The 27,598-nt window shown below is 38.1% G+C and overlaps 1 protein-coding gene across 2 annotated transcripts; it reads right to left on the bottom strand.

Annotated features, from left to right (window-relative positions):
• Window positions 1–295: 295 nt before the first annotated feature.
• On the bottom strand, window positions 296–26,748 carry POLE2 (DNA polymerase epsilon 2, accessory subunit). Of its 2 annotated transcripts, none has more exons than XM_024731652.1 (19): window positions 26,653–26,748; window positions 23,756–23,856; window positions 22,461–22,536; window positions 20,569–20,646; window positions 20,343–20,436; window positions 16,336–16,410; window positions 13,957–14,040; window positions 13,299–13,355; window positions 12,829–12,877; window positions 11,995–12,067; window positions 10,395–10,567; window positions 9,754–9,843; window positions 9,526–9,580; window positions 8,750–8,809; window positions 8,585–8,662; window positions 6,788–6,896; window positions 5,739–5,915; window positions 3,644–3,711; window positions 296–411 (listed from the first exon to the last, which is right to left on the bottom strand). In XM_024731652.1, exons 1-19 carry the CDS (start codon window positions 26,718–26,720, stop codon window positions 393–395), a joined length of 1,584 nt encoding a protein of 527 aa, XP_024587420.1. In that variant the 5' UTR covers window positions 26,721–26,748; the 3' UTR covers window positions 296–392. The 2 variants fall into 2 exon arrangements, with proteins under 2 accessions (XP_024587420.1, XP_024587489.1); XM_024731721.1 differs by having other exon boundaries at window positions 12,829–12,834; window positions 13,307–13,355.
• Window positions 26,749–27,598: the final 850 nt, after the last annotated feature.

The following is a 27,598-nucleotide window of genomic DNA, read 5'->3' as shown; positions in this document are numbered from 1 at the left end:
TAAAGTATACTATCATGTTTATTTTATTTTATTTATTTAAAAAAATATTTACTTATTTATTTGGCTGTGCCAGGTATTAGTTGCAGCATGTGGGATCTTCGTTACCGCGTGCAGGATCTCCACAGCGGTGTGCGTTTAGTTGCCGCGTGCGGGATCTAGTTCCCTGACCAGGGATTGAACCCGGGCCCCCTGCATTGGCAGCACGGAGTCTTCACCACTGGACCACCAGGGAAGTCCCCATCGTGTTTACTTTAATACCAAAATTTCATAAAATAGAAATTTAAGCAGAACATCCTAAAGTTTACCATAATTTTATTGTAACAATATCAAAATTACATAAAATTAAGCAGAAAATTGATGAATTCTGTTTCTTCAGATGGTCTTTAAGAATCTCAAAACCCTTGGAGTTTGCTGAAAAAAGAAAATATTCATAAAATTAAACATTTGGGAAACCTAAGTTATTGTACATTTCTTAATATTTAGTTTTAGTTAATTTTAAAAATAGGTCAATACATGCATATTGTTCCAAATTCAAAAGGGGACACAGTGAAAAATAAGTCTGTCTCACACTCTATTTCTGCTGTCCAGAAGCAACAGTATATCCTTATAAAGATTGTCTAATCATATACAAGCATGTGTGTGGGGATAAATGCTTTAAAAACACACAAGTGGTAGAATACAATGAACACTATTCTACCCCTTTTTTTCAATTAGTAATAAACACATATTTATAATTTTTAACTAATCCCTTCCTCTATGGCTTTGAAACTTAATATAAATTAGAAAAGTTCCAAATAACTTTTAAATAGATACACATTTAAGCTATTTGTTTTGCAATTTTATAAAAACTACAATAAAAACAGCTGTACCCAATTTTATGCATAAACCCAAGTATACCTGTAGGATAAATTCCTAGAAATGGAATTGCTGATATATGCAGTTGAGGTCTTAAAAAAAAGTTTTTACCATTTTTTATTCTGACCAGCTCTGTGTGAGAATGGATGTTTCTCCCCTACATCACCAACATTGTGTTTTTAAATAAAACAACTGTATTTGAGAGTACATGTTGAAACAGGGTTAAACCTTATCTACTTTGGCTACATTTCTGTGGTTAACTCTACAATATGATTTCACAAATATTCTAAGAAAAAAATTCTTTTTAGGAGAAACTAAGTAGCAGTAAAACCAAATTATTTCACTATATCGTGAAAATTTTTTCTCTCTCAAAAAAGAAAAAAAAGACATCAACTTGTTTGATCCAGCAATGAAAAAATTCCTCAAATTATCACTACTAAATTATAGTTTGGAAATTATGTCAAGGGTCTTCAGCATCTGACTCCACAGATGATAAAGGGACCAACTATTTCAACTCAACAGTGAACGTCAACTGCAAGTCAAGGACTGTTCTAGAAACTTTTAAGAGGGACAGGCACATAAGTGACTAAAGCAGTGTGTTAGAACTGTCATAGAAGGTCTGTATACAGTGCTTAGATTCTAAGCACTGTACTTAGGTTAACAATTCTGCATGGCAATCAGGGAACATTACAAGAAATGTAACAAATGTCTTGTGCTGTCATAATAAATTGGTTAATTTCCTATTGTGGTTTATTTGCTTATCTCCCAGCTCATTAAAAAAAGAATATTAACTGGTTTGCCAAGATAAATATAATAAAAAGATAAAAGTAAGGAAATCAGGAAATTCAGGTAAGAGAAAAATACACATCAGAAAAGAAGAGGAAGCCAGAGCCACAGCCAACATTTATGCTAGTAATTCCTCTGCTGCTGTAGAGGTGGGCTGCACGTTTGGCTGTGCTTCCTGGCAGCTAACACAAAGGGAGTCTATTAGTAGATTTACAGTCTCCCCAAGATGAAAATAAACAGTTCCTTGGGACAGACATAGATTTCTCTTGTCCTGAGATCTGTTGAAAGTGCCCACTATTGGTTTTCATAGCAGAATGTTTTAGATGTCTGTGAATTTATACCAAATCTCAGTTCAGTAAAAGTCAATCTAAAGATGGACAAAACAGGGAATTCCCTGGTGGTCCAGTGGTTAGGACTCTGCGCTTTCACTGCCGAGGGCCCGGGTTCAATCCCTGGTTGGGGAACTAAGATCCTACAAGCTGAATGACGTGGCCAAGAAAAAAATTTTAAAAAGGTGGACAAAATATGCTCCAGAGGTGACCTAATCCTGGGGTCACAAAATCACTGTCAACAACAGCGAGTGGTTGAGACTGGTAAGAGCGTTGCCTTTACCTAAAGGCATTCCAAGTCAAAAGCAAATTTGTTTAAAGATTCATTGTGGGCTAGGTGAAGTCAAACACATGTTCAGCTTATGGAATAGAGGCTAGAATATCAGTGACACTTTTTTTTTTTTTTTCGGTACGTGGGCCTCTCACTGTTGTGGCCTCTCCTGTTGCAGAGCACAGGCTCTGGACGCGCAGGCTCAGCGGCCATGGCTCACGGGCCCAGCCGCTCCGTGGCATGTGGGATCTTCCCGGACCGGGGCACGAACCCGCGTCCCCTGCATCGGCAGGCGGACCCTCAACCACTGTGCCACCAGGGAAGCCCCTCAGTGACTTTAATAAGAGTATCTGTCTGGTTATATTCCAAAAACTAAGCAGTGCCTGGAATACAGTAAGATTCAAATACACGTCAAATGCGTGAATCCAAGTATAAAATTTAGAATATCCCAAAGTGAACGGACTTTAATCGTCCATGAATACTGAGCAGCAAAAATAATGCAGAAATTTTTTTTCAAGAAATATATATAAGAAGCTGTTAATCATGGTTTCAGAGTTAGGAAATGGAGCTACTTTTTCCTTTTCAATTTTATACTTTTAAGCATTATTTGAAAATTTTATCATGTACTTGTGTTTTTATTTAAATAAAGATGTTAATTACAAAAAGTAAAAAAAAGACAATTGGGTTGGGTGTTCAAGATTATATTCTCTGAGAACCTGGAGGTATTTGGTTACTGTTCTTAACTGGAGGTGGGAAACAAAATATAATTAACCAAGAAATCACACGTTAGGATGCCTGAATCTAAGGGAAACTGTTAAAAATGCAGATTTCTGGGCCCTACAACTGGAGAGAGACATTTGATAAGTTTGGGGTGGGATCCTGGAACTTAACATTTTTAACAAGGACCCCAGAGGATTCTGATGCACGTGGTCTACAGGACACCCTCTGAAAATCACTACCTACCAGGTGATTATTTTTTCCCCCAAGACCTCCCCCAACTCCAACCCCTCACCATCACCACACTCAACCCAGCTCCCCTAACATTCTTTGCCGCCAATTTAAGGTAGATTACCTAGGTTTTGAGAACCAACCATGTGGACGGCAAGGCTTACCTCTTGGAATAATAACATCATCAGGAGGCTGCCTGTAAAAGAGCTAGCCCACCTCTACAGCCAGTCTGAGATTTCCCTCAGAAAACAGTTCTTGGTCTATTTCATACAAATGTGCCATCAAGTACATACAATTCTGTGTCCCCGCATGAACACAGTAAGTTCAGCCTAGAACATTTCCAATGAGCTACTGTAGACTTTTAAAAACTTCAGCACACCTACAGAACATCTGAATTTTAGCAATATTACACCAAGAGACAGCCGTTTCTTGCTGTTTCTGAGGGCACACTTACCTATCTTCTACTATCTTACTGGAAGGATAAAAAACTTTGAATGAAAATCCACTTCTTGGAAAAGAGCCCTTTGGAGAGAAAAATGCCCATAAGTGAATACTCAACTTTTAACAAAGAATCCCTATTTTTAAAATCAAACTCCTTGCTCCTAACTTAAAAATGAAGTTACAAGATGTGACTATAAAGTAATGAGACAAATTTTTGTATGCTCTTTAAAATATTACTATAAAATATAAATATAAAATATTACTATAAAATATCTCCACTTGAAGCAAAAAGTCAAGTTGACTAGAACAGTTATGCTAACAAATGTGACTAGAAATGCTTAGGAGGGGTTCTACTTAGTATAAGAAATAAACAGTACTGGGTGATGCTAAATAAGCATATAAGACACTCGAACATCATGTTCGAGAAGTCTTTCCTGCCCCTCTCCCCAGTAAAAATCTGGGTTTGATGCCCTGCCATTGTGCCCCCAAAACAACTGAGCAGTAGTCACACATACAGTTGTCTGTCCATTACTAAACTCTAAAGTTACTGAGCACACTCTGTCTTTTCAGTCTTTGTGTCCCTGGAACTAGCTCAATGTCTGGCCCATTGCAGGCATTCATTAATGGGAATAAGTATCAAGAAAGGATGAAGCAATGTCAAAACCAAGTTTTGGGCTTGCCCAAAAGGTATAAATAAGGTTAAAAAGATATAATGATGGTGTAGGAACTGGTTGTTTACTCATTTACAGTATGAAAAAGTGGAAAAATTCAGAAATAAAGTGGTTTCAAATAGAGCGTTAACTACGAGAATGCCCAGAGTTCAATTTAAATAAGGAAATAGCCTCATTGTGACAAGAATATTGAAATGTGAATAAAGATTCTACAAAAATTAGGGCCACAAATTTCAAACAATGAAACCAAATCAGCTGACTGTGCTCATCCTTAGAGCAGTAGTTCCCAACCAGGGACAATTTTTGTCTCCTAGGAGACATTTGGCAAGTATCTGAGGACATTTCTGATAGTTACAACTGGGGGCTGCTACAGGCATCTAGTGGATGGAGGTCAGGGATGCTGCTAAACACCCTGCAATGCACAGGATGGTGCCCCAAAACAAAGAATCATCTGGTCCAAAATGTCAATAGTTCTGTGGTTGCAGAAGCCAGACAAAATAAATGTGTGTGTGAGAAAAGCAGTAAGGGATGATGTTTCTAGAAATGACCTAGACGAAATAAAAAAGTACTAAAGTTTAAAATTCACAAGAATCAAGGAAACATACAGATTAAAAATCACTAGTGAAGGGCTTCCCTGGTGGCGCAGTGGTTGAGAGTCCGCCTGCCGATGCAGGGGACACAGGCTCGTGCCCCGGTCCGGGAAGATCCCACATGCTGCGGAGCGGCTGGGCCCATGAGCTGTGGCCGCTGAGCCTGCACGTCCGGAGCCTTTGCTCCGCAACGGGAGAGGCCACAACAGTGAGAGGCCCGCGTATCGCAAAAAAAAAAAAAAAATCACTAGTGAAGATATTTGACATAAAAAGCAACATTATGCAGCATTTAGTCCCCAAGTTCAAAAAGTCAATCATACTTTTATAGAAATTCAGAAGCAACTTGAAGATTCTGAAGCAATTTCAAGGTTCTGCATAAAAATGAAATATTAAACTGTGTCCCAGTAGGAATTTCCACATTTATCAGTCTTAGATTTTTGGGACTTGGACAATTTCCAAGAACAACAGTAACAACAACAACAAAAAATCCTCAAAGGACAAGTACCATTAACATGTAAAGGGGACGGAATACATGCTCTGAAAGTAATTTCCAGAAAGGAATCCCAAGGACTCTCAAGGCAAGTTACTTTGAAGGGGAAAATACTCATCTGGATTTATAAGCTTTGGTGCATTTTTTTTCTTTTTTAAGAAAAAAGTCACGTTACTTTATAGTCACATACTCTTTTGAAAGTTTAAGAACTTTCTGTTTATACCAAATTAATTCAGTGTTTCATTTATAGTATATTTTAACTCTAACAGTAATTGATTAAACATATATTTTAAATTTAAAGAAGTAACAGTCTAATCTTGACAAATTATGACTACATAATGTTAACTACGTTCTTACAGGGTTTATGCAGAGGCATTCGGTATTGGTCAAAGTAAAAGGATCGTATTTGTCTGCGATGACAAGTAGGTCAGGCACAGGGTACACTCTCAGAGTATAGTCATACGCCCAATACACCGGGCAGACATAAAGAGGGAGAGGCGTCAGGTGTCCTTGGGATAAGATAGTCTTTACAAACTACAAAAGAATGACACAAAACAAACTTCAGTGCATTTGCAAAAGCTAAAAGAGCAACAAAGAATTTCAAATTAAATAGTAATTACCAAAGTGACTTAGAAAATTTGAGAAACAGTTGGGAAAACTGAATTACAAAACCTTGGGAAAACTGATATAAAATGAAATCAACTACCCTGTATTTTAGGAGAAATTTATGAGTTTTCATTCAACACCATAAAAGCTACTCCCCCAAATAGTCATTTTGGAGCAATTGTATTTTTAGCTGTATGATAAACTAATTTACTAATTCTGTTCATCTAAAAATAACTCCACAGCTTGAGTAATGCCAAGAACATATACTTAGCCTACATACACTTTAAATGTTATAAAATACATACTAAAAATGCTCTGTATGATCTACTTCCATACTTCCAAATGAGGGTACATGTAACCAGTGATTGACAACTGGGAATCTTGAAGCTACAAGATAAACACTACACATCCTCCTGATGTGGGCAAATCATAGGAAATACTTAATAAACATGATAAACATAAACATTTTATTTAAACAAATATATATATATTGAAGTACAATGTAAGATTTATGAGTTCTAAAGGCAAAACAGGAACCTCCAAAGAAATTTCCTGCTACTTCGGGGCTTTCTTCTGCCCATTAGGGGATACGTCAGTAAGAAAATTGAGAAACACTGATTTAGGAACAAAAATTACCTTACTGACAAAAGTGTGCTGAAATTATTTTGAACTATAAATAAAAACAACAAAAGGGCAAGTGATTAAGTGGCTTAACAAAATTTATATAAATCCAAAATTTATATAAATTTATATAAATCCACGTGTAATTAAGATACCTTAATAAAGAAGACACAACTTACATGATTAGGAATATCCAAATTGCTACTGGGAAAACGGACACAGTTTCTGCACATTTTATTCACTAAGTCTTCACGAAAGACAATAATTTCTTGTGTACAATACTGAATTCTGAAATAAAAACAGTAGTTGAATGTGACTTCCTCAGAACAAAATATGAGGTAACTTTAAAGGCAAGATGTTTTATAGTACAAAGCCATTCCCACTTCCCATTGTTCACCACAGAAAAAATGCAACCAGAATCTATTCAACCATTCATTTGACAGTAATTTATTGAGCTCTTAATATGTGTCTGGCACTATTCTAGGAATGAGAATAAACAACAGATACAATAATTACACAGTATGTTGGAAGATGATTAAGTGTATGGCAAAAAGAAAAAGGCTAACAGGAATCATTTAGGGGAAGGGAAAGTCTAGAAAGCTGGAGTAGTAAATAGGAGTATTGGAACAGGTAGGGCTCATAATGAAGTTTGATCTGAGCACAGACTTGAAGGAGGTGAGAGAGTCAAGCAGACATGCAGAGGAAGAACACTGCAGGCAGAGGGAACAGGCAGAGCAGAGGCCCTAAGATGAAACATGCCTGGCACATTTGAAGAACCAAAGGAGCTGGAGTGGCTGGAATAAATGAGGAGGAGAAGAAAGTCGGAGAGGAAATCACAGAGGAAACTGGGGGTCAGATCATGCAGGCCATGACTACCATTGCAAAGGATATGGGCTGTTACGGAATAACATGAGGGGCCCATCTTTCTGAATCAGTAGGGTGGATGTGACATGACTTACGGTTTAAAGGATCACTCTGACATTGTTAAGGACAGACTACAGAGGAGCAGGGTTAGAAGCTAGAGAACAATGAGGAGGCTATTACAGTGATCAAGGCTAAAGAAGATGGTAGAGGGTTGTAGAGGGGGAGGTATAGAGAGGTGGCCAGATTCTGGATATATTTTGAAGTCCTTCTTCAAATTTTTGAAGGACTTCCTAAAAGCTTGCATGTGAGGAAGAATCCCAAAGGTTGGTCTGAACGACTGGAAGGATAAAGGCATCAGGAACTACGATGAGGAAAGCTACGGAACAGGGTTGGGGACTGACGAGGGAAGATCAGAAGGTCAATCTGAAGTTGTCTATTAGACATCTAAGGGGAGATGATGAGTAAGCAACCAGATACGTAAGTGTAAAATCTGGTAGAAGGTTTGAGCTGGAGATATCAATGTGGGAGTTGTCAATACACAAAGGGTAATTAAAGCCCTTGGACTGGAAAAGTCACTGAAGGAGTGAATGTAGGTAGAAAAGAGAGGAGAAACAATGACTGAGGGAATTCCCTCAGTAAGAGCCTATGGTCACAGTGAGTAGCACATACAGTAAATGTGTAATCCTTTCAGTTTTCCATTGTAACTTTTCTTAAAGGATGTGTAATTGGAATATCTATTTTTAAATCTCCATCCATTATTTAAGCTTCTAAATTCAGTGTCAGTGAATTATTTAAATACAGTTAAAACATTTTTAAAGTTTTGAGAAACCTAAAATAGAAAGAAATTTTTTCATTTTTATCCCATAACAATCAAAATTCAGAGACAAATTTTAAGAAACAGGTTAATTTTTTTCCCACTTTTTGTTTTTGTATGTCTTTGGCCACACCACCCATGGCATGCGAGATCTTAGTTCCCCAACCAGGGATCGCACCCATGCCCCCTGCTGTGGAAGCGCAGAGTCCTACCCACTGGACCACCAGGGAATTCCCAAGAAATAGGTTAATTGTTAAATGAAAGCAAAAAACCACAACACAAAAATACTAATATTTACCTGCAAGGATTAGTAGTAAAAACTGAAAATGGTACTCTTTGTCTGAATTCATTAGTGATGCTTTCAGCAAATGGTGGCCTATAAAAACAATTTATGTGATATAGTACACATTTTTAAATTTTACAGAATTTTCTTTACTGTTGCAAATATCTCAATAAAACTTACCTTGGTAAGATGGAACCAAATCCAGGATCCGCTGGACCAGGTACAAACACAAATCGACTACTGTAGCAAAATGCAACATAATTCATTCTAAAAATATTGCACCACTATCCCGTAGTCCAAAACCAAATTATTGCCTTTAATTAAATTACAAATTTTTTAAAATTAAATTTCATGCATTTTAATAAATGAACTACTAAAAGGCTCCAGACCAATACTGTCCAATAGATCTTTTTGCAATGATAGAAATGTTCTAGACTGGTACTGTCCAATTATTGAGTGTTTGAACTGTGGCCAGAGTGACTGAATTTTATTTTTATTTATTTTATTTTTTTATTTTTGGCCACGCCCTGCAGCTTATGGTATTGTTTTAGTTCCCCGACCAGGGATGGAACCCGGTCACTACACCCCACCCCCACTCGCCTGCAGTGAAAGCACTGAGTCCTAACCACTGGACTGCCAGGGAATTCCCTTAAATAGTTTAAATTTAAAGAGATGCACGTGGCCAGTGACTATCATATTGAAGAGTGTAGCTCTAGACCCTTAGAGTAATGTCACCAAGAAATTTGGAATATGGTGGAAATTATCACTCATCCTTTTAATACTTTTCATTATAAATCTCTACTAGAGTGTAACATACATTATCATGATAGAAGGTTAATTTTATCTCTTAACTGTACTAATTTTCTCAACTTTTTCTTCCATCCATTTCTTAACTTAGGATTCATTTTTTGTGTTTCTTAAATAACACTTTAAATAAAAAATATAGAAATCATTACCTTTGGTGAATATTTGGGTATTCACATATTATATCTGCCAAAGTCTTTAGGGAATCTAAAATTTTAAAGGGATATTGAATTTAATTTGCATATGATATACATAAATCAAATTTTATTTTATTAGCTAGAACTCTACATATTTTGAATGAAATTAAAATATTATAGATTATTTCTTATCAATTTAGTTTATACAAATGTAGAAACACTTATTAAACAGATCCTCAATACCTTTCAAAGCTTGAACCTGATTTTTTCCATAGGGTACAGATGAAAAATTGCCACACAGAATAAAGCAGGTTGGAGGTGCTGGTGAATAACCTAAAAATGAAAGAAGAAATGAACATATGGAGTGTAGAAATCATATTAAAATCTTTTAACCATGAGTTTTTAAATAATAAAACCATACTATTTTAAAAATAATAACTTCATAACATTATTATAAAAAATAGTAATAATAGTGCCCATTTACTGAGCACTTATTTTGTGCCAGGCCCTGCAATGGCTTGATTAATCCTCACAACATCCCTGTAAACTGAGAGAGAGATTAAGTAACCTGCCCAAGGTATTAGGCTGCAGCTTAAACCCAGTTCTGTCAAATTCCAAAGCCTAAGCTGTCCTCCACTCCTGTACTATTCTTAGGACAAATTCTCATTTATCATGAATACACAGACAGACAGACACACACACAGTTATTTTTCAAATGTAAAAATGTAAGTCTTTAAGATGAATTCATTTAAAATATTTCACCACTGAATCAACGTCTTTTGAAAACTAGACTACTCAAAAAGATACATTTTTTTTTAAGAATTTAGTTTTAAGACATGAATTATCATTAGAGTTCAAAAAAGAATAGAAAAAATGACACCTACCAGAAAACATGGTGTGAAGTTTTTCCAACACTTCTACTTGGTCCAACCAAACATCAGATATAAACACAAACATGGTATCTTTATTCTCATCCTCTAGTTGTTTTAGTTTTGCAGAAGTCTTCACAGATGTATTAGAAGGCCCTCCAAAAAAATTAATATTTCCATAGTATGCCCTAGGTAATTATAACACAATTATTACCTTCTATCCTATATTCTATTGGAGATATTTTTCTGATATTCTGCAAATTTAGCTTCTGTCTCTCTAATGAGGTAATTGTCCCATCAATGTAAATTGGACCATGAAAATGTATTATTTGGGGCTTCCCTGGTGGCGCAGTGGTTGAGAGTCTGCCTGCCGATGCAGGGGACATGGGTTCGTGCCCCGGTCTGGGAAGATCCCACATGCCGCGGAGCGGCTGGGCCCGTGAGCCATGGCCGCTGAGCCTGCGCATCCGGAGCCTGTGCCCCGCAACGGGAGAGGCCACAACAGTGAGAGGCCTGCGTACCGCAACAAAACAAAACAAAACAAAACAAAAGTGAGCTGGCTTGATGAGGGCTTGTATTCTCTGTGGCGTGAGCAGCACTTTCCCCCAGATTATGTACTTCAACAGGAAGAGAAGATGCACAGCAAAAGCTGCCTGCCAGTGGCTCCCAGCCAGCAAATGTGGCCTTGGCACCTGATTTATACAGGCATACTGGGCCTAAAATCTTAATCCTCATACTTCTTCTTGAAATCATCACCATCATCATGGAATCTCAAGATTTAATTCCCCCAGATGCTTACAGGCTCCAGGAAGGTAATACTAAATATCAAAGCAGCGGCCAGCTGAGGCTGACTAGGTGTGAGTGAGGGAGCACACACATACCCTGCCCAAAGTGGGCAATCACTGCAGTATAGATGTCCCAGGTGAGAATTCAGGTACAAAGTATGGCTAGATCTGATTGTTCAAGAGAACTCAGAAATCTAGACCATTATGAGAAATCTCCTAATTTTTAAATATTGCAAACTAATTCAAAATGTGTTTTAACACCTCAAAGAGGAAAAAAGAAATTTCTATAGACTACATTCAACCCACAGGCCACCAGCTTCAACTTCTACACCATTATTCAGCCTCTGCTCAAATACCTTGAGTGACAGGGAACTCACTCCTCTCAGAGAAGGCCCTTTTGGAACCACTCTAATATTATAATGATTTTGCATATATTAAAGAACTATATAATCTGCCTCTTGTAACTTTCACTCAGTAAAATACAAAAATAAAAACTTTCTATTAACATGGGAATTATATTCTTCTAAGTGTTTTCCTATATCTTATCTCAGTTGAACTTCTCATCAATCCTATAGATAAATAAGACCGATAGACTGGAAGTCTTTCCATTAAAGCCAAAGTACAGAGATGCCATTGCAACCAATCTGGAGTCAACCCGAAGTTTTCAGTTTCATATAAAGCCCAGTCTTTAACTCACATTTTCCATTGCTCATCGCCTTCTGACACAAAGCCTGAGGACTTGTAATAACTGAGATATGATATACTATCTTACATTCATTACTGCCAGTATTATAAAATTCCTATAGAGTTAAAGTCAAACATTTTTATACCTAGTAGTACTAGAGGGTTCAGTGGGTGGAAATCCAAAGGCATTGACATGAAACACCTGATCTTCAAACCAACCTGAAAAAAGATAAGTAACAAATCACTTTCATTTGTCCAATTCTCCTTCTTGTTTGAAAGGACAAAACTATGGAACACAAAGCAGTAACACTAGGCCATCATCTCATCCCCTGTCGACTAACAACAGAATTTATCAGTCCCACTGCGCTACAAAACAGCGTCAGGTTCAGAGACTGTCTCTTTTTTTTTTTTTTGGCCACACCATGCGGCTTGCTGGATCTTAGTTCCCTGACCAAGGACTGAACCCGGGGCCATGGCAGTGAAAGAGCGAAGTCCTAACCACTGGACCGTCAGGGAATTCCAGACAGTCTCAGTTCTATAAAACAAAAACTTCATGAAATACTAACAGATTTAGAAATAAAACTTTTCCCTTTTTTTATTTCACAATACATGTTAGAGTACAGACAGATAAGGTACACAGATTTTAAAATGTCTCATTTTATGACTCTATGTACAATCTGTTTTTTCAACTTCATTGAGATATAATTCACATATCATACAACCCTTTAAGAGTGTATACTTCAGTGGTTTTTAGTATATTCACAAGTTGTACAACCATCACCACTAATTTCAGAATATTTTCATCACTCCAGAAACAAACCCCTCTCCCATGAGTCTGAGAGTTATTTAATGTTGTCAAAAGTATGCTCTCATAATCAGTGTTGTCCCGAGTTACATCATGTTAACATATTTTAACCAATGTAGAAAGGGTTTTACGGTAGAATGATGAGGGGGAGAGGGAAAAAAGTATACTGACTTACCCTCTGCTAAGACAAAGCATGACTCTGTGTATAAACCGCTATGGAACTGGTACACAATAATTGAGGAAAATAATTCTACTTCTATGCTTGAGGTGGTGATAAAGTCAACATACATTTTGGGCTCAACAGGACTTCCAAATAATAAATTCAAACACTTCACATTTAAAACTCTGAATAGATCATAGCTTAAAAAACTTTAGGTTTAAATATTCCTATATCTGCTTCTAAGATCTAATACTGACAGTATAGACCATTCTTAGCATGTTATAAACTTCCTCAGTGATTTGTCTCGATTCTCCAAATAAGGGGGAATTACAGGCTTTTTGTCTCTGGTTAGGATTATGTCTCCAGATTCCTACACCACCGTATGAGTTACACTAAGAACCCAAATAGGTAAATGTGAGAATAATATATGATCAATTTCCCCAACTCACGTAACACAGATTTAAAAAAATAAAAGTGAAGGATATAGCTTTACTAAGATCCAGTTGTACTGTTCCTGTAGGATCTTCCAGAAAAAATTTTCCCTAAAAAAAATTAAAAGAAGTATGTCCACATTTATGTAAAGATGAATACTATGACAAAAGAATTAAAATACTGACAATTTTGACAACAGAATATAGTAGACAGTACAGTGGATTTTTAAAAAATCAGTAACTCCTAGTCTAGGCTTTTCCATTTACTAGTCTGGTGACCACAAACTAATCAATTAATTGAGACTCGGAGTCCTCATAGGTACCTAGACAATGACCACTGCCAACCAAGAGATGACAGGAGGGATACTCTCTGGCTGCCGTAAGAGGGGCCTCAGAGAGCCAACGACAACTCCCAGGGAGCAGGATATGGTCTGCAGCTTTGATTGTTTAGAAACCCAGTACTCTCTGTTCAACCAGAGGTCACTGGGGGACTAATTTCAGGCTATGCAAACTGGTGGCCTGTATAAGACACTCCTTCCTGATGTCTACTCAGGAAACCAAATGCAAAAGGAAAGGTTACTTGGTGACTGAGGTAGCCACTTTCAATGAAGAATACGCTCCCATGCCCTCTGTAAAAATCCTGTATATAACTGACATTTCATTAATCTGAAGGCTGAAAATAAAAGTTGGATGCTTATCAAGTTCAACTTACCTCTTTTAACTGGGTTATCATTCCAAGAATAATCACATCTCCGATCTTGGTTGTACTGCCCAATAGGGTTTCTACTGTCTTAAGCTAAAGTAAAACAAAATAAATTCTTAAGGACTGAAAATATGTTCTTTTAAGGAACTAATCTTTTTACAAGTAAGTAAATTTTGAGTGCACATTTTAGTATTTTACAACTATTTTACGGTAGAAAATCAAATAAAATTTAGAAAATATAATTTTATCCTACAAAAAGCTGAAATATTAACTGATGATGGCTTGGAAGAATTGTGCCTAAAGAAACACCATATCAACACAGGCCCTAACCAATGACTGAAGTTTCATACCATATTATTTTGAATAATAATAAGTATATTTATCTTTAAAATGTAAACAAAGAATATAAATTTTATTTATTTTATTTGGTCAGTACCTCTTCAGTACCTGAAAATTAGTGGGCTATTTAAAAAGTTATATTCTATTTTTATTTAGTATTTTGAAAGGCTGTCATTATTTACATTCTCAATCTGATCCTTATTTTTTATCAGAAAGTTAAAGGTAGTAATAATCAGGGCATTATTTTTAAAAAATCCTTTCTGACCCTTTTCTATACATATAATCCTAAGTATATGTTAATACACACATATATAATTTATAAACACATAGCCATACAGTTTGTTTTATTGTAAAGATGAAATCATATTATTTGTATTATTCTTCAACTTAACTTTTTAAGTTTAATATATCTTAAACATTGTTCCATTTAACTATATATAGATACACTTCATTCTTTTTAATGGGTAGAGATATCTATAGTATATATACAACAATTTACCAAACAGCTTAAAGGACATGATCACATCATCCCATAATAATCACTGTTAACATATGATATTGAAGTTTCTCTTTAAAAACATGAACCTCAAGCAACACAGGAATACAATGTTCATTTTAAACAGTTTTAAAAAATGAAACACTTAGGGATAAATCTGAAGAAAAGATATGTAAGACATGTATTCTAAAAACTGGCTTAGGTAAAGATTTCTTAGAAACAATACCAAAAATATGAGCCATAAAAGAAAAATTGATAAGTTGGACTTTAACAAAATTAAGAACTTACGTACTTCAAAAAGACTGTTAAGAGAATAAAAAGACAACTTACAGACTGGGAAAAATATTGCAATTTGCAATCAATCAATTAAAGCAACACAGGAATAAAAGCTGTAACAAAGTATTCATGAGGATACCATATTTACAGTTTGCAAAGGAAGAATGCCATATAGGGACTATAGATGGTGGTTTAAATAGATAATATACCAGCAGGGATACAGAATTAAACAGCTTGGCAAGATAACAAGAACAATAAATTATTTAGCTAAGCCCTAAAGTTACTTTGGCAAAGAGGAGAGGTGAAACAATGCTCTGGGTTGTGGGTATCTGAGTTGCCATAGGAAACCTAATATATTCAAGAAAACACATCGACAGTCATTTGTAGAGAAATATAAATAATGTCAGTTTCCAAAACTTAATACAATTTTTTTCTCCAACAAAAGTTAAAAGCAGAAACCATCAAACTCTATAAATGTTTTCTCCTTATGGTGCTGCCATCAAACATTAATTTAAGCATTATCTAGTATTATCATTTTAGTATCTGTCAGACTGCTCATCACCATGAATTCTGATCTAACATGGTAGAGGACTGAATGAACCTTAGCAGAGGCTGGGCCTCTTCAGAAGCTATTTGGAACACCACAGAAACGGTGGGTCCTAGCCAGAAGGAGCTAAGGACTATCCCCCAGCAGGGCTCTGTGTGCTGGAGGGGGAAAAAAGCCACAGGTGACCAGGTATGTTGCTGGAACAAAAGTGATGGTGCTGTTTGGTAACCACTTTCTGAAGTATTACAGTAGAAAGAGCACACACAGCAGAAAACATTCTTCCTCTCCCCAGACAACCCTGTGGCCTGTCTGTGCTCTCTCGTGCATTCTATAAATGTGGTTTCCTTAGTGCCTTCAGTAAAATTTTCACTCCAACTGATATAACATGTCTGAGCTGAACAAGTGTATGGGGGTCACTAGAGGGCTGGGCTGGGCAAGGAGCAGGATTTCAGAGTATTAGTGAGGGCAGGAAGGGTAGTGTTGAGGGTTGGTCAGAAAGCCAATGTATCATCCAGCAAATGGACCAGGAGGATGAGGGTTCTGTCTTGGTGGCCAGAGACCCAGCACACAGGACATGGACTTTACCAACAGTGGGCATGCACAGGTCAGTTAGCTAGTTAAACTGTTATCAGTGGTTAATTTTCATTTAAAATTCAATAAATTAGAATTAAGCAATAAATATTAAACTTGTATACATACACCCCCTAAATAACTAGGATAACGTTCTAACCTGGAATTTGCTTCCGCTTTCATCAGGGTGAGAACCTATCACTGGAGGAGTAAATAATTCATGTCTGTGGGTCCTCTAGAAAAAGGAAAGATTCACATGAATTACTGAGGCAAACATTTAAAACTAAGATTCATTAAAATAGTGCCCTGACAAAGCACTGTCCTTAAACTAACGTTACTATTATTTATTCTCAACGAATTTGAAAATCTACATAGTTTAATATTCAAATATCTAGAAATGTAATTTGTTTAAAAAATCATTTTAAGACTTTTTTTTTTAAAAAAGGTCTATCATGTACCTGGCAGTAGTGCACTCTGGGCTGAGGATATGAAGACAACAAACCAAGGTGTCAACCTCAGAGCACAGGGGTCAGTGAGAAAGAAGTGTCAACAGCTCACAATACAACAAAGGACCCTGAGCAGAAGGGGCCATTTAAACCGAGATCCTAAATGATAAAAAAGACTTTGCTAGTAAGAAACAAAAGGAGGCTGAGACAAGACATTTCAGGCAGAGGAAAGGATGTGTCACAAGAAAGAGTTATTAAGAGTAAAGGAGGGGCTTCCCCGGTGGCGCAGTGGTTGAGAATCTGCCTGCCAATGCAGGGGACACGGGTTCAAACCCTGGTCTGGGAAGATCCCACATGCCGCGGAGCAACTGGTCCCGTGAGCCACAATTACTGAGCCTGCGCGTCTGGAGCCTGTGCTCCGCAACAAGAGAGGCCCCGATAGGGAGAGGCCCGCGCACCGCGATGAGTGGCCCCCGCTTGCCACAACTAGAGAAAGCCCTTGCACAGAAACCAAGACCCAACATAGCCATAAATAAATAATTAAAAAAAAAAAAGAGTAAAGGAGTATTCAGGAAGTGATGTGAAGCTTAGTACAGGTGGATCATGTAGTGCACAAGGCAGCATGTGTGACAATGCAAGAGATGGGTTGGAGCCTCTATTTGGGAAAATGTCCCTCCCCCACTGTGGTCCACATAGTTTAGGTAGGGTTGGTGCCCTTACCCCTCCAGACAGACCACCAAGGCCTAGCAAATCAAAGTACTCCACCCCCTTGGCCAATGATTGTTTCAGGGTTGAGCAAGTGCCTGAAGCCTGGCCAATAGGAGACAGCTGCTAGAACTATTGGAAAAGAAGAACTCTCTAAGAGTTTCCAAGGCTACTAGTGAGTGGCCATCTCAGTCACCTCATAGGGAGAACTTGTTTGAAAGTAAGATCAATTTTTTAAAATTGCTGGGAGATGGAAAGAGGTAGATGCCTCATGACATTGTGCGAGCACCTTGATCCAGCCATGCGTGACACAGCTGGACCTCCAGACTTCTCCACAAGCCAAGAAGTTCCTTTTTCTGTTTTAGCCAGTTTGAGTTTTTGTAAACTCTAATAAAACGGTCCCAACAATACAGACTTTGTATGCCAAACCAAGAAGTCTGTCTTATAGACAATAGAAAACAACAATTTTGAAGTAGGATGATAAAATCAGATTTGCTTTCAGGAAGATAATTGCAATAAAAATATGCATGGACTAAAATTCAACCCTTTTAATGAGGCTCGGGAGGGTTTAGTGATACCCCCAAATAATATCATAGGCTTTAACACATAATTTTTAAAAAGAAAGTGGTATTTACTGAGCATCTTCTCTGTGAAAAGTACTACGCCAAAGGTGGCAGAGGAAATAAACAAGGAGTGTGCAGTCTGACAACAGGGACACACACCCCAAATGCAAGGCAGGGCCAACACTAGTAAGTGTGGCAGGAGACCCACTGAGTGGTCAGTGGGTTGAAAGCAGGAAGAGGACTTCCCTGGTGGTCCAGTGGGTAAAACTCCACGCTTCCAATGCAGGGGGGGCCCGGGTTCGATCACTGGTTAGGGAACTAGATCCCACATGCATGCTGCAACTAAGAAGTCCACATGCCACAATGAAGATCCCGTGTGCCGCAACTAAGACCCGACGCGACCAAAATAAATAAATAAATAATTTAATTAATTAATTAAAAAAATTTAGAAAGCAGGAAGAGACTGCATCCAACTGCAGACCAGGAAGGGCTTCAGAAAAGAGGAGGAATCTGAGAAGGCCCTTCCAGAATTAGGAGGGTTTCAAGAGCAGAGATAAGAGGGAAGAGCATCAAGAGAGTGAACAGTATAAGCAAAGTCACAGAAGAAGTGGAAGAAACAGACACAATATTTCCATGTTTCAGTTTTGGCTCCTCTACTTTTCAGAGGGAAAAGTACAGATTAGGCTAAAAAAGTGTGACAGGAAGATTTGTATTTTTAAAAAATATTTATTTATTTGGCTGCTCTGGGTCTTAGCTGTGGCATGCAGGATCTTTAGTTGTGGCATGTGTGATCTTTTAGTTGTGGCATGCGAACTCTTAGTTGCAGCATGTGGGATCTAGTTCCCTGACCAGGGATCAAACCCAGACCCCCTGCATTGGGAGCGTGGAGTCTTAGCCACTGGCCCACCAGGGAAGTCCCAGAAGATCTGTATTTAATCCAGTAGGTGGTAAACTTCCTGGAAAGACTTGTGAGCAAAATCATAGCGTGATCAGCGTTAATCTGGAAGATTAACCTGGCAACATTATGTAGGCGATGGAGGCAGAAGAGAAAAGACATCCTCAGTGCTCATTCTCCTCAACCTTTGTTCAGTGCTTACTCCTGCTGACCACCCTCTCCTCATTGAAACCTCCCTGTGCTTCTGCTATATAACACCACCCTGGCCTAGCCCCCAAACTCTATCATTCCCTTTTCCATCATCTCGGAGGGGCTCATCCCTGCAGTCCCATCTATTACTCTAGGCAGATGCCTCCTAAATCTCTCTCTACCCAGATCTCTTTCTTTAGCTCCAGATGTACATCTCACCTGATATCCTACTGGCAACCTTAATTCAAATGTTTGAAACAGAACCTGCCATCATCTTCCCCATTCTCTTTTTCCTATTTGTTTATATATTACCTAATTACCATTATTCTACCCGTCCACTCTCTCAGGCTCAAAACCCTAATCATCTTTCAGTCTTCACTCTCTCCCTTCTCTTTCATGTCCAATCAGTCACCATGAGCTATGGCTTCCACTGCCAGGACTGTCCCCTCTTTCTGCTCCCCTTACCTTCCTTCATTCAGGCTATCATTTATTCTAGGACTAATACCACAGACTCCTGTAAGTCTTCTCTCATACTCTAATTCATCCCAAAATCAGCTGAGAGAGAAAGTCCTCAGGGAACTGCTGTAAGTGAGCTGCTCTGGTATTTTAAGGCTCCTTGTACCAAAAGAACAGAGTCCAACTCCGAAGAGTGGCATCCAAGGCAATCCCATGACTTAGTTGCCACTTGACTTTCCAAACTTATCCTATGCTACTCCTCTTCACAAGCCTTCCTCTCCACACAAAGAAGGCTGATTGCTCATCATTTCCTGCATGGAGTCCACTTTTTCCTCTTGCTCTGTCTTTGTTCACACTGTTCACCACCTTCTCCCCATTTCCACAAGATCAGAGCAATCAAGGCCCATGTCAAATGCCAACATTTCCTTGAAGCCTTCTCTGATTTTTCTATAGAAAGCATTCTCTTTGTATTACATTTCTTCCATAGCATGTATAAAATTCTACTTCTTATTTTATTTATGCAGATGACTTTAACTTCATAGACTAGAAGTTGCTTGAAAGTAGTATAGTACAAGAGGCAAAGGTTGGGCTCCAGAGTCAGACTGACTGGATACAAACCCTGTCCCTACCTCCTAGATGTAACCTCTGGGCTAGTGACTAAACTTCTCCAGGTCTCAGTTTCCCCATCTGTAAAATGGGAATAACAGCATTTATACATACACTGATGTTATGATGATCAAATGAGGTAATGTCTGTAAAGTGATAAACAATGCTTGGCCTATCAAAAGCATTTAAAAAATGTTAGCTACTATTTTTATCATCATCATGATTGTTAAAGTACAAAAGTCTATCCTTTAATTATCCCTGAGTCTTACCTAAGCTGAAACAGTCTCTTTTTCCCCCTCCGACTTACCTGGTGCAAAATTGTGTATCGTTCACGAAACAGCTCTGCTTTATCTCTTGCTGTTCCAAATAAATTTGGTGCAGGGTGGTTGGTCATTAATAAACTAGGAAAAAAGGAATGCCTATTTATGACTATCATAATACACAAAGGTAGATCAAAATGAAACAGGAGACTATATACCTTCAAAAAAATGTGCATTTGAAATTAGCTTAACATCAATAGATGGCATACTTACGGAAGAAATTTTTTTCTTTCTGAATTGTACACAAGGCGTGGGATATCAAATGCTCCTATGATATTGAAAATATGTTCTCTGAAAAACAACCCACAAAAACAGACCTGATTTACTAAAACATAAGTATTCCAAGTGAACGTGAAAACTTGCATTATAACCTTATATCATATACACATACTTTTCACAGATCATGTACACAATTTCTTGTATTGTCAAAAATAATATGGGGGTAAAGTTTTTAGCCTGTGCATTTTCCTCTCAGAGATGAGAAAGCACTGCCACTACTCTCAAGCTAACAAAAAATTTAATCAACTTCTAATTAAGAATGTTATCTGTTGAAAAAGAACATTTACATATAAAATAGTCACATCTTAAAGAAATCTCTCCTAATATGTACTATTTTTATAAGCTACAATATTATTAAAAGGTATTATTCATTAAAAGGTTTAATACCTTTTAATATTAATTATTAAAAGGTATTAAACAATTTTTTAATCCAAAATATCATGCAAAAGTGACCCAGGAAAAGATGTAAAACAGAAGAAGAACCCTCCAAATTCTGCCCATATCCTTGACACCTATAGTGTTAGAGAAGGATAATCATAAAATAATTTACCTTCAGATACTTTTAATATCATAATCATGTTTGAATGAGGTTAAAAAAAATTCATAGCACTACTGCATAAATATTACAACCTAAAGAATCTTCCCTAAAATTATACCTATTTCCCAAAATGAAAACAGACAAAAAAATGTCATGCTAGTCTGTTGGTAGCACCTAGTACAGAGTAGCAGAGAACCAGTGAACTTGAAGTAAGCCTGCTTCTAGACACAGCTCCATGATTTTCTAATGGGTCAATCTTGGAAAGTTATTTAACTTACCATGCTACTTATTCATCTATAAAAATGAGAGCCTCTCCCTTGTGCTATGATATAATGCCTTTCTGACAACTGGAGTTGCAAAGATCAATTACCATTCAGTCCCTACTCAACCTCTATATTGGCTGACTGTAGCACATGAATAGCTTGACAGAAACAACAGGTAACTTTAATGCCTATTTTAGGATTATATAATCCTTACATTTTGATATAATCGTTTTGAATTTCTACTGATGGCTTTAGGAGCAAGTACTCCAGTATCTTAAACAATGAGTTGGCAAGGATAAAATTTAAATACCTCAATTTCTCTATTTTTTAGCAGCTCTAATAAGTTCTGACCAGAAAAAGATTAAAACTACTAACCAAAATGAGTAATGACTCTTTTCAATTATCTCCATTGCCCCAAATAGGAAAAAACTGTCAAAGTTAAGACTATCTCTATCCATTTTCCCAGATGTTTTCCTTTCAGTTAAACCCTGTGAATTTGGAAAGAAGTATCATATTCAAAGGAGGAAAGGAAAGAGGTTTATCTCAGGGAGATAAAACCCAGGAAAATTACTGCAACATAAATTCCTAAGCTCTAACAGCATGAGACAGGGTAAAAAGTCCTAAAGCTGAGGTTCTACCCTCCTTTGCCATTCACCATGTGACCCAAGTTAAGTCACTGAACTTTCAGGACTCGGCACTTTCCTAAGAAAAAAAAGTAAATTATACCTCTGAATAATCAGTTCAATCCACCTGCAGCATATAGAATATTAAATCAAATCAGTTGGGTAAGTGGTAAAAGTTTGTCATGGTACAAGCAACACTGAAATCTCAAATTCTAGGATAAAAATAGTAAAGATGAGTCATTTAATATTGAGGTTTATAATGTAAGCTATCACTTAAAAAAAAAAAACTAAGAAATAACCACTGTAGAAAGGTGACCACTGAGTATTTCCCCAAGAAAATAATTTAAAATAACCACTCAACAACACGTCCAACATGGGGAAAAGGTGAATTTTTCCACATACACAGTTTCATCTACTGACTGACTGCATTCCTGGACTGCTGCTTCCACTACGGACCGTTCGATCATGTTTGATGACACTGGAAAGAGAAGTTCAAAGTTAAATTTTAAAAACAGGCATAAAAATTAGTTCTTTCCACACACAGCTTTTTTCCTGAAAATAATCTGCAAACACTAACCCCAAGATGCTCATTACATAGATTTTAGGAGGAAAAAAGTGTTAGAACAAAAGCCGTATTTCAAATACCTTAATCTTCCACACTCAAATACACTTACAATACCTTAATACACAGTCAAATGCCTTACTTTTCTAAATATTGTTAAATAATATACATTCAGGTATACAATGCTTCTGTAAGCTCCTAGGTTTAATATGGTTACATTAGTATAACTTTGCATCACAACTGCTATGTTTCAGTAGGTATGATAGTAACAGTAATAATAACAGCCACCACTCATTAAGCCCTTAGTAAATGTGTGGCACCATGCTCAGTCGTTCACAAGCATTATTAGATAGATGTCCTATGAGACTGCTGTTCATAAGCCATGTCTTACAGACGGGGAAAGTGCAGCTCCAAAAGGTCAAATGACCAGATCACTAACATAACTGGAAGGAGTAGAGAGCAGTACAAACCCGAGCCTGATTCCAGACTGGGTGCCCTTAATCACTGTGGTATGTTCTCAGGCAAAATACCACATACCATCTTAAATTAATGTTTACTGATTTTCTAAATGTAATCATTTTCTAAATTTCCAACTGTAAGGAAATTTTTAAAGCAAAGGTATATTTAAAAGTCTGCCTTTAGAAACAATGTATCAGAGCAAGCCACACCCACTTCTCTCCTTCAGTGCTCTAGAAACTGGACATTTTTTTCTAGAAGAGCACTTCTCTTTTGTAGGCCCATGCTTATGGTAAAAGGCTAAGTATTTAACAAAAAGATCCCTTAAGAAAGGCTGAAGCAGGAAGGGAAAGTTATTCTTGCTTACTTTTTTTTTCCCCTCAAATATTTAAGAGTACCTAACTTAAGTAAGACAAAGTAATAGGCAGAGAGAAAAAAGTGACCATAAAGGAATCAGAGGGGAATTCACAAAGGGGAAGAACTGTAAGAGTCTCTGGGAATGCCCCAAGGTTCCAACAGAACTAGAGGTTACTCCTTGGCAAGAAGTGCTACCAAGGGTATGTCTCATACCACCGGGACATTCAATACTGAATCCTCAACTTCAAATTAAATCTATAAATCTAACTGAGGATGTAGAACTATATGAACAATTTAAGAGCTGTCAGAAAATGTTACTTACAGGGTTGCTTTTCAACTGCATCAATGATCTTTTCCAGTGCATCTTCAAGCTCTACTTCATTGATAGACTGAAGAGCTTCTGTGAGGTACTTAATAGCTTCACTGATAAGAGAGATTGGTAATTAAGGCTAAAAGTTTCATGCCAAAATCTAGCAAACACTCATCAATCTAGCATTGAAATTAAGATCCACTCACTCCTCCCTGCAAGCAGTACTCTCCTTTCCTGTGCTTTCTGAACAAATTCTTCCTCCTATCCCCTGCCAACATAATTGTTCTTAAAGCCCCAAATCACATCCTTCTTCTAGGAAGCCTTCCTAGACCAGCTCTACCTGCTGCAATCTCCCCTTCCTTCTGAAATTGTTTAAAAAATCTCACTTATAGATACCTTAGATCTGCTGTATCACATTAGCCTTGTACTATTTATTATCTGACATTAATAAACTCAGTCTGCTTCAATGTTGTGAACATAACAGACACTTAAATACATATTTATTAATTTGATAATGCATTTGCTTAAGTTCCAGTAACTTCATCAGTTTTCAACTGTAAAATAAGAAAAAAATTAGGCTAGAAAAAACTTTGACTTTCGAATATAGTCATAATAACACTCACTAAAATCACATGAATCCCTCTCACCCCTCAAAAATCAATAAAGCTGAAAAAATTTTTAAAAATCACACGAATTCCTGATTTAAATACCAATAATACTCAGAATGAACACTGTCTACTTAAACAATTTGCTAATTCCATGCCATTCTTTATTTTTAGACCACAGCTTTACACTTTGCATCAATACTATTGCTACAGTCATCGCACTAACTCTTCTATATCTTGGGTTGCTTATTGTTTCATGTGTGGGTGTCACATCCCTCCAATTTATTATAGATGATGCTCCTTGAGAAGGGGAACTGTGTCATCCTTTGGCAGAGTGCTAAGCACACTGAAGGTGGTCCACAAATACTTGCTGATTGAGTCCCTAAAATCACACACATATTAGGTGAATCTTGGGAGAGCTCTTAGCATAGACCAAAGTCATACAGGATCTGGCTCCCGCCAAATCTCACTAGTCTCACCCAGTGTCTCTGGCTTTCCTGGTGCTCTCCTGTCTCAGGGTCTTTATATGGTCATTTTCCCCACACTCTTCCCCTAGTCAAGTCCTGCTCATCCTTTAACATTCAACTCAAACCATTCTTTTTTTTTTTCAACCATTCTTTAAGGAAGCCTTCTTTGCCTCTAGAACTGTTTATACACCTGGTTATACGCTATCATAGCACTTCCTTCCTCAGATCCTTTTCATAATTGAAATTAAATAATTGTGAATTATTTAATATCCATGGTAGACAGACTTCTAAGATGACCCCTAATAATCCACACCTCCTGGTATTCACATCCTTGTGCAATCGCCTCCCCTTGAGTGTGCATTGGACCTAGTGACTTGCTTCTAACAATAGAATATAGCAAAAGCGATGGAATATTTTACTATATTGTAGTTTTAAAAATAAAAATTTTGAAGCGGCAAGATGCCACCTTCTTGCTTAGGTTACAAAAGACTGTGACTTCCATTTACTAGCAGACTCTCTTGCTAGCTTTGATGAAGTAAGCTGCCATGCTGGGCAGGCCCAACAGCCAGCAAGGACTGAAGCCCTCAGTCCAACAATCTTGGATGAACTGAATCCTGCCAATCACTGAATGAACTTGGAAGCAAATCCTGCCCAACTGACTCTGAGATGACCCCATCCGGACTGCAGCCTTGCGAGACACCCTGAAGCTAAGGACCCAGCTAAGCCTACCTGAATTCCTGACCCACAGAAAATGTGAGAATATAAGTGCCTGCTGTTTTAAACTTCTAAGTTTGGGGGTAATTCGTTATGCAGCAATAAATATTAATACATTATCTGTCCCCCAACCTCCGCATTGTCTTACCCTCTCCTACTCCCTTGCCCCAGCAGTACTTTGCAGCTAACAGACTTCAGTGTATTTCTGACTGAATTAATGAATGACAGCTCAATATTAGGTCAAATTCTAAGTGAAAATAAAGAAAAACTAACTGATCAATTGGTCGTACTTTCAAAATGTGGGGAATCAACTGAACAAAATTTATTACTGTCTCCTAGAGCTTATCCACTCTTGCACTTGTTCACCACTAACCCAAAAGTAAGGTAAAAGTCCCATGAAGCTTATTACAAAAACAAACAAAAAAACCTCTACACACACAAGAGCAATCAAAACATGGTACAGAGAAGTGTATCCCGTCCAGCAGGTATTTACATATGTAAATACTGTATTCTTTATATATAAAAAAAGCAGATTTAATGAGAAAATTCTTGGAAAGGATCATTCTACAAGTCGCAGAAAACACGGATATGGCCAGAGAAGCACAGAAGTTCTAAAGGAAATCTAAACAAACAAACCAAAAAAACCCAGAAGACTTAAGAACATGCTTTAAATTACCCACTTCTTAACTCTCCAGGAATTCTCTCTCGGGAATAATACGTGATCCAAAATTGGGAAGGCTAGCAAGGCCCACAGGTTGTACAACATAATCTGACAGCTACCGACATGCAGTGGGCTTTCCCAGGTCTCTCGTTCGCTGTCTACGTAACCACGTGAGCAGCACTGTTAGGATTCCCAATTAGCGGAGGCAGAGACTAAGCTGGCTGAGGGACGCCCAAACACAGTGCTAATACACCGCTGCTGCGACACCGACAGCCGCCTCTGCGGCAGTCTGGTACGTTCAGGAGGAGACCCTCATCCCTTCCGGGAGAAACTTTTCGACTCCACGCGAATGTCGAGGAACTAAAGAAGGCATCGCCAGGTCCCCCTTGCTTCTTAGAACTTTTTCAAGGGCCGGCGGCCCGGCCCTCCCCTCCTGTCCCGTTCGGTGCCCAGCCGACTCACCCCCGGAGAAGCAAGCCGCGCAGCTTGAAGGCAGAGAGCGCCCTACTCCGCAGCCGCTCTGGCGCCATGTTCGCTTTTTGGCGCCACGGCTGCGGCCCCGCCCCGTCCCTGTCCTGGTCCCGCCCCAGACGCGCCGGTTCTCTCTGCCACTGCTCCTCCTCCCTCAGTGCGCGGAGACGTCGGTGTCGCACGCCTGGAGAGTTGCAGTTCCGCACCCACTAGGCTGCAGAAGAAGACGACCCTGTACTGCTCTGTTGCTCGGAGACTGAAGAGCGAGGGCGTCTTTCCCTGGTGTCTGGTTGGGAATGTGCTTCCCTATCTCAAATGCTTCGTTGAGCCACTTAGTACTCCCATCGCTACCCTCCACCTTCCGTGACTCCGGTCGGGCTCCTCCTGGACCCCGGGGCCCTTATGCTTTGTGTCACCACAGGGTTTTCCCCGACATTCACTCGAAGCTGCTACACATCACCATCATTCTCACCCACCCCGCTTTTTATTTAAGTTGCGGGCTTCCTATGCACCATGTACTATCATAAGCGTTTTAACGTATTAATTGACGTATTGCTCCTAAAGCCTAATGAGTTGTGTGCTGTTTTTTCAACATCCTCATTTTACAGATTAGGAGAGTAAGACGCAAGATGGTAGATGGCTCACTCAAGATGAAACGTTCTGTAAGTAAGTGAGGGAGCCAGGATTTGAACTCGGTCTGATTGCAGCAAGTGAGCTGTTAATGTGCCAGCTTCAAAACGGTTGCTTCAGTGAGTTAAATAAAACCGTGGAGTGCTTGTAAGTGAACGCTCCGTCTCATAAAACGTGAGGATGGTTTCTAAGAACTGATACACGGTGACCTCCAGGGTATCCGGTTAACAACAACAACAAAAAGCAAAATATGGTAAAGGAGGGAACATAAGAATATATATACATATTTATTTACTTGAATTTGTAT

Source organism: Neophocaena asiaeorientalis, unplaced genomic scaffold, assembly GCF_003031525.2.
Source record: "Neophocaena asiaeorientalis asiaeorientalis breed wild unplaced genomic scaffold, Neophocaena_asiaeorientalis_V1.1 scaffold233, whole genome shotgun sequence".
NCBI lineage: Eukaryota > Metazoa > Chordata > Mammalia > Artiodactyla > Phocoenidae > Neophocaena > Neophocaena asiaeorientalis.
This window is presented reverse-complemented; position numbering and strand designations above follow the sequence as displayed.

Coding starts and splice junctions, on each gene's coding strand:
- POLE2 (XM_024731652.1), bottom strand. CDS start 26,720: ATGGCGCCAGAGCGGCTGCGGAGTAGGGCGCTCTCTGCCTTCAAGCTG. Junction 9,581..9,753: donor TCAGGTTCAAGCTTTGAAAG/GTATTGAGGATC, acceptor TTAAAATTTTAG/ATTCCCTAAAGACTTTGGCA. Junction 8,810..9,525: donor TACCCAAATATTCACCAAAG/GTAATGATTTCT, acceptor ATTTTGCTACAG/TAGTCGATTTGTGTTTGTAC.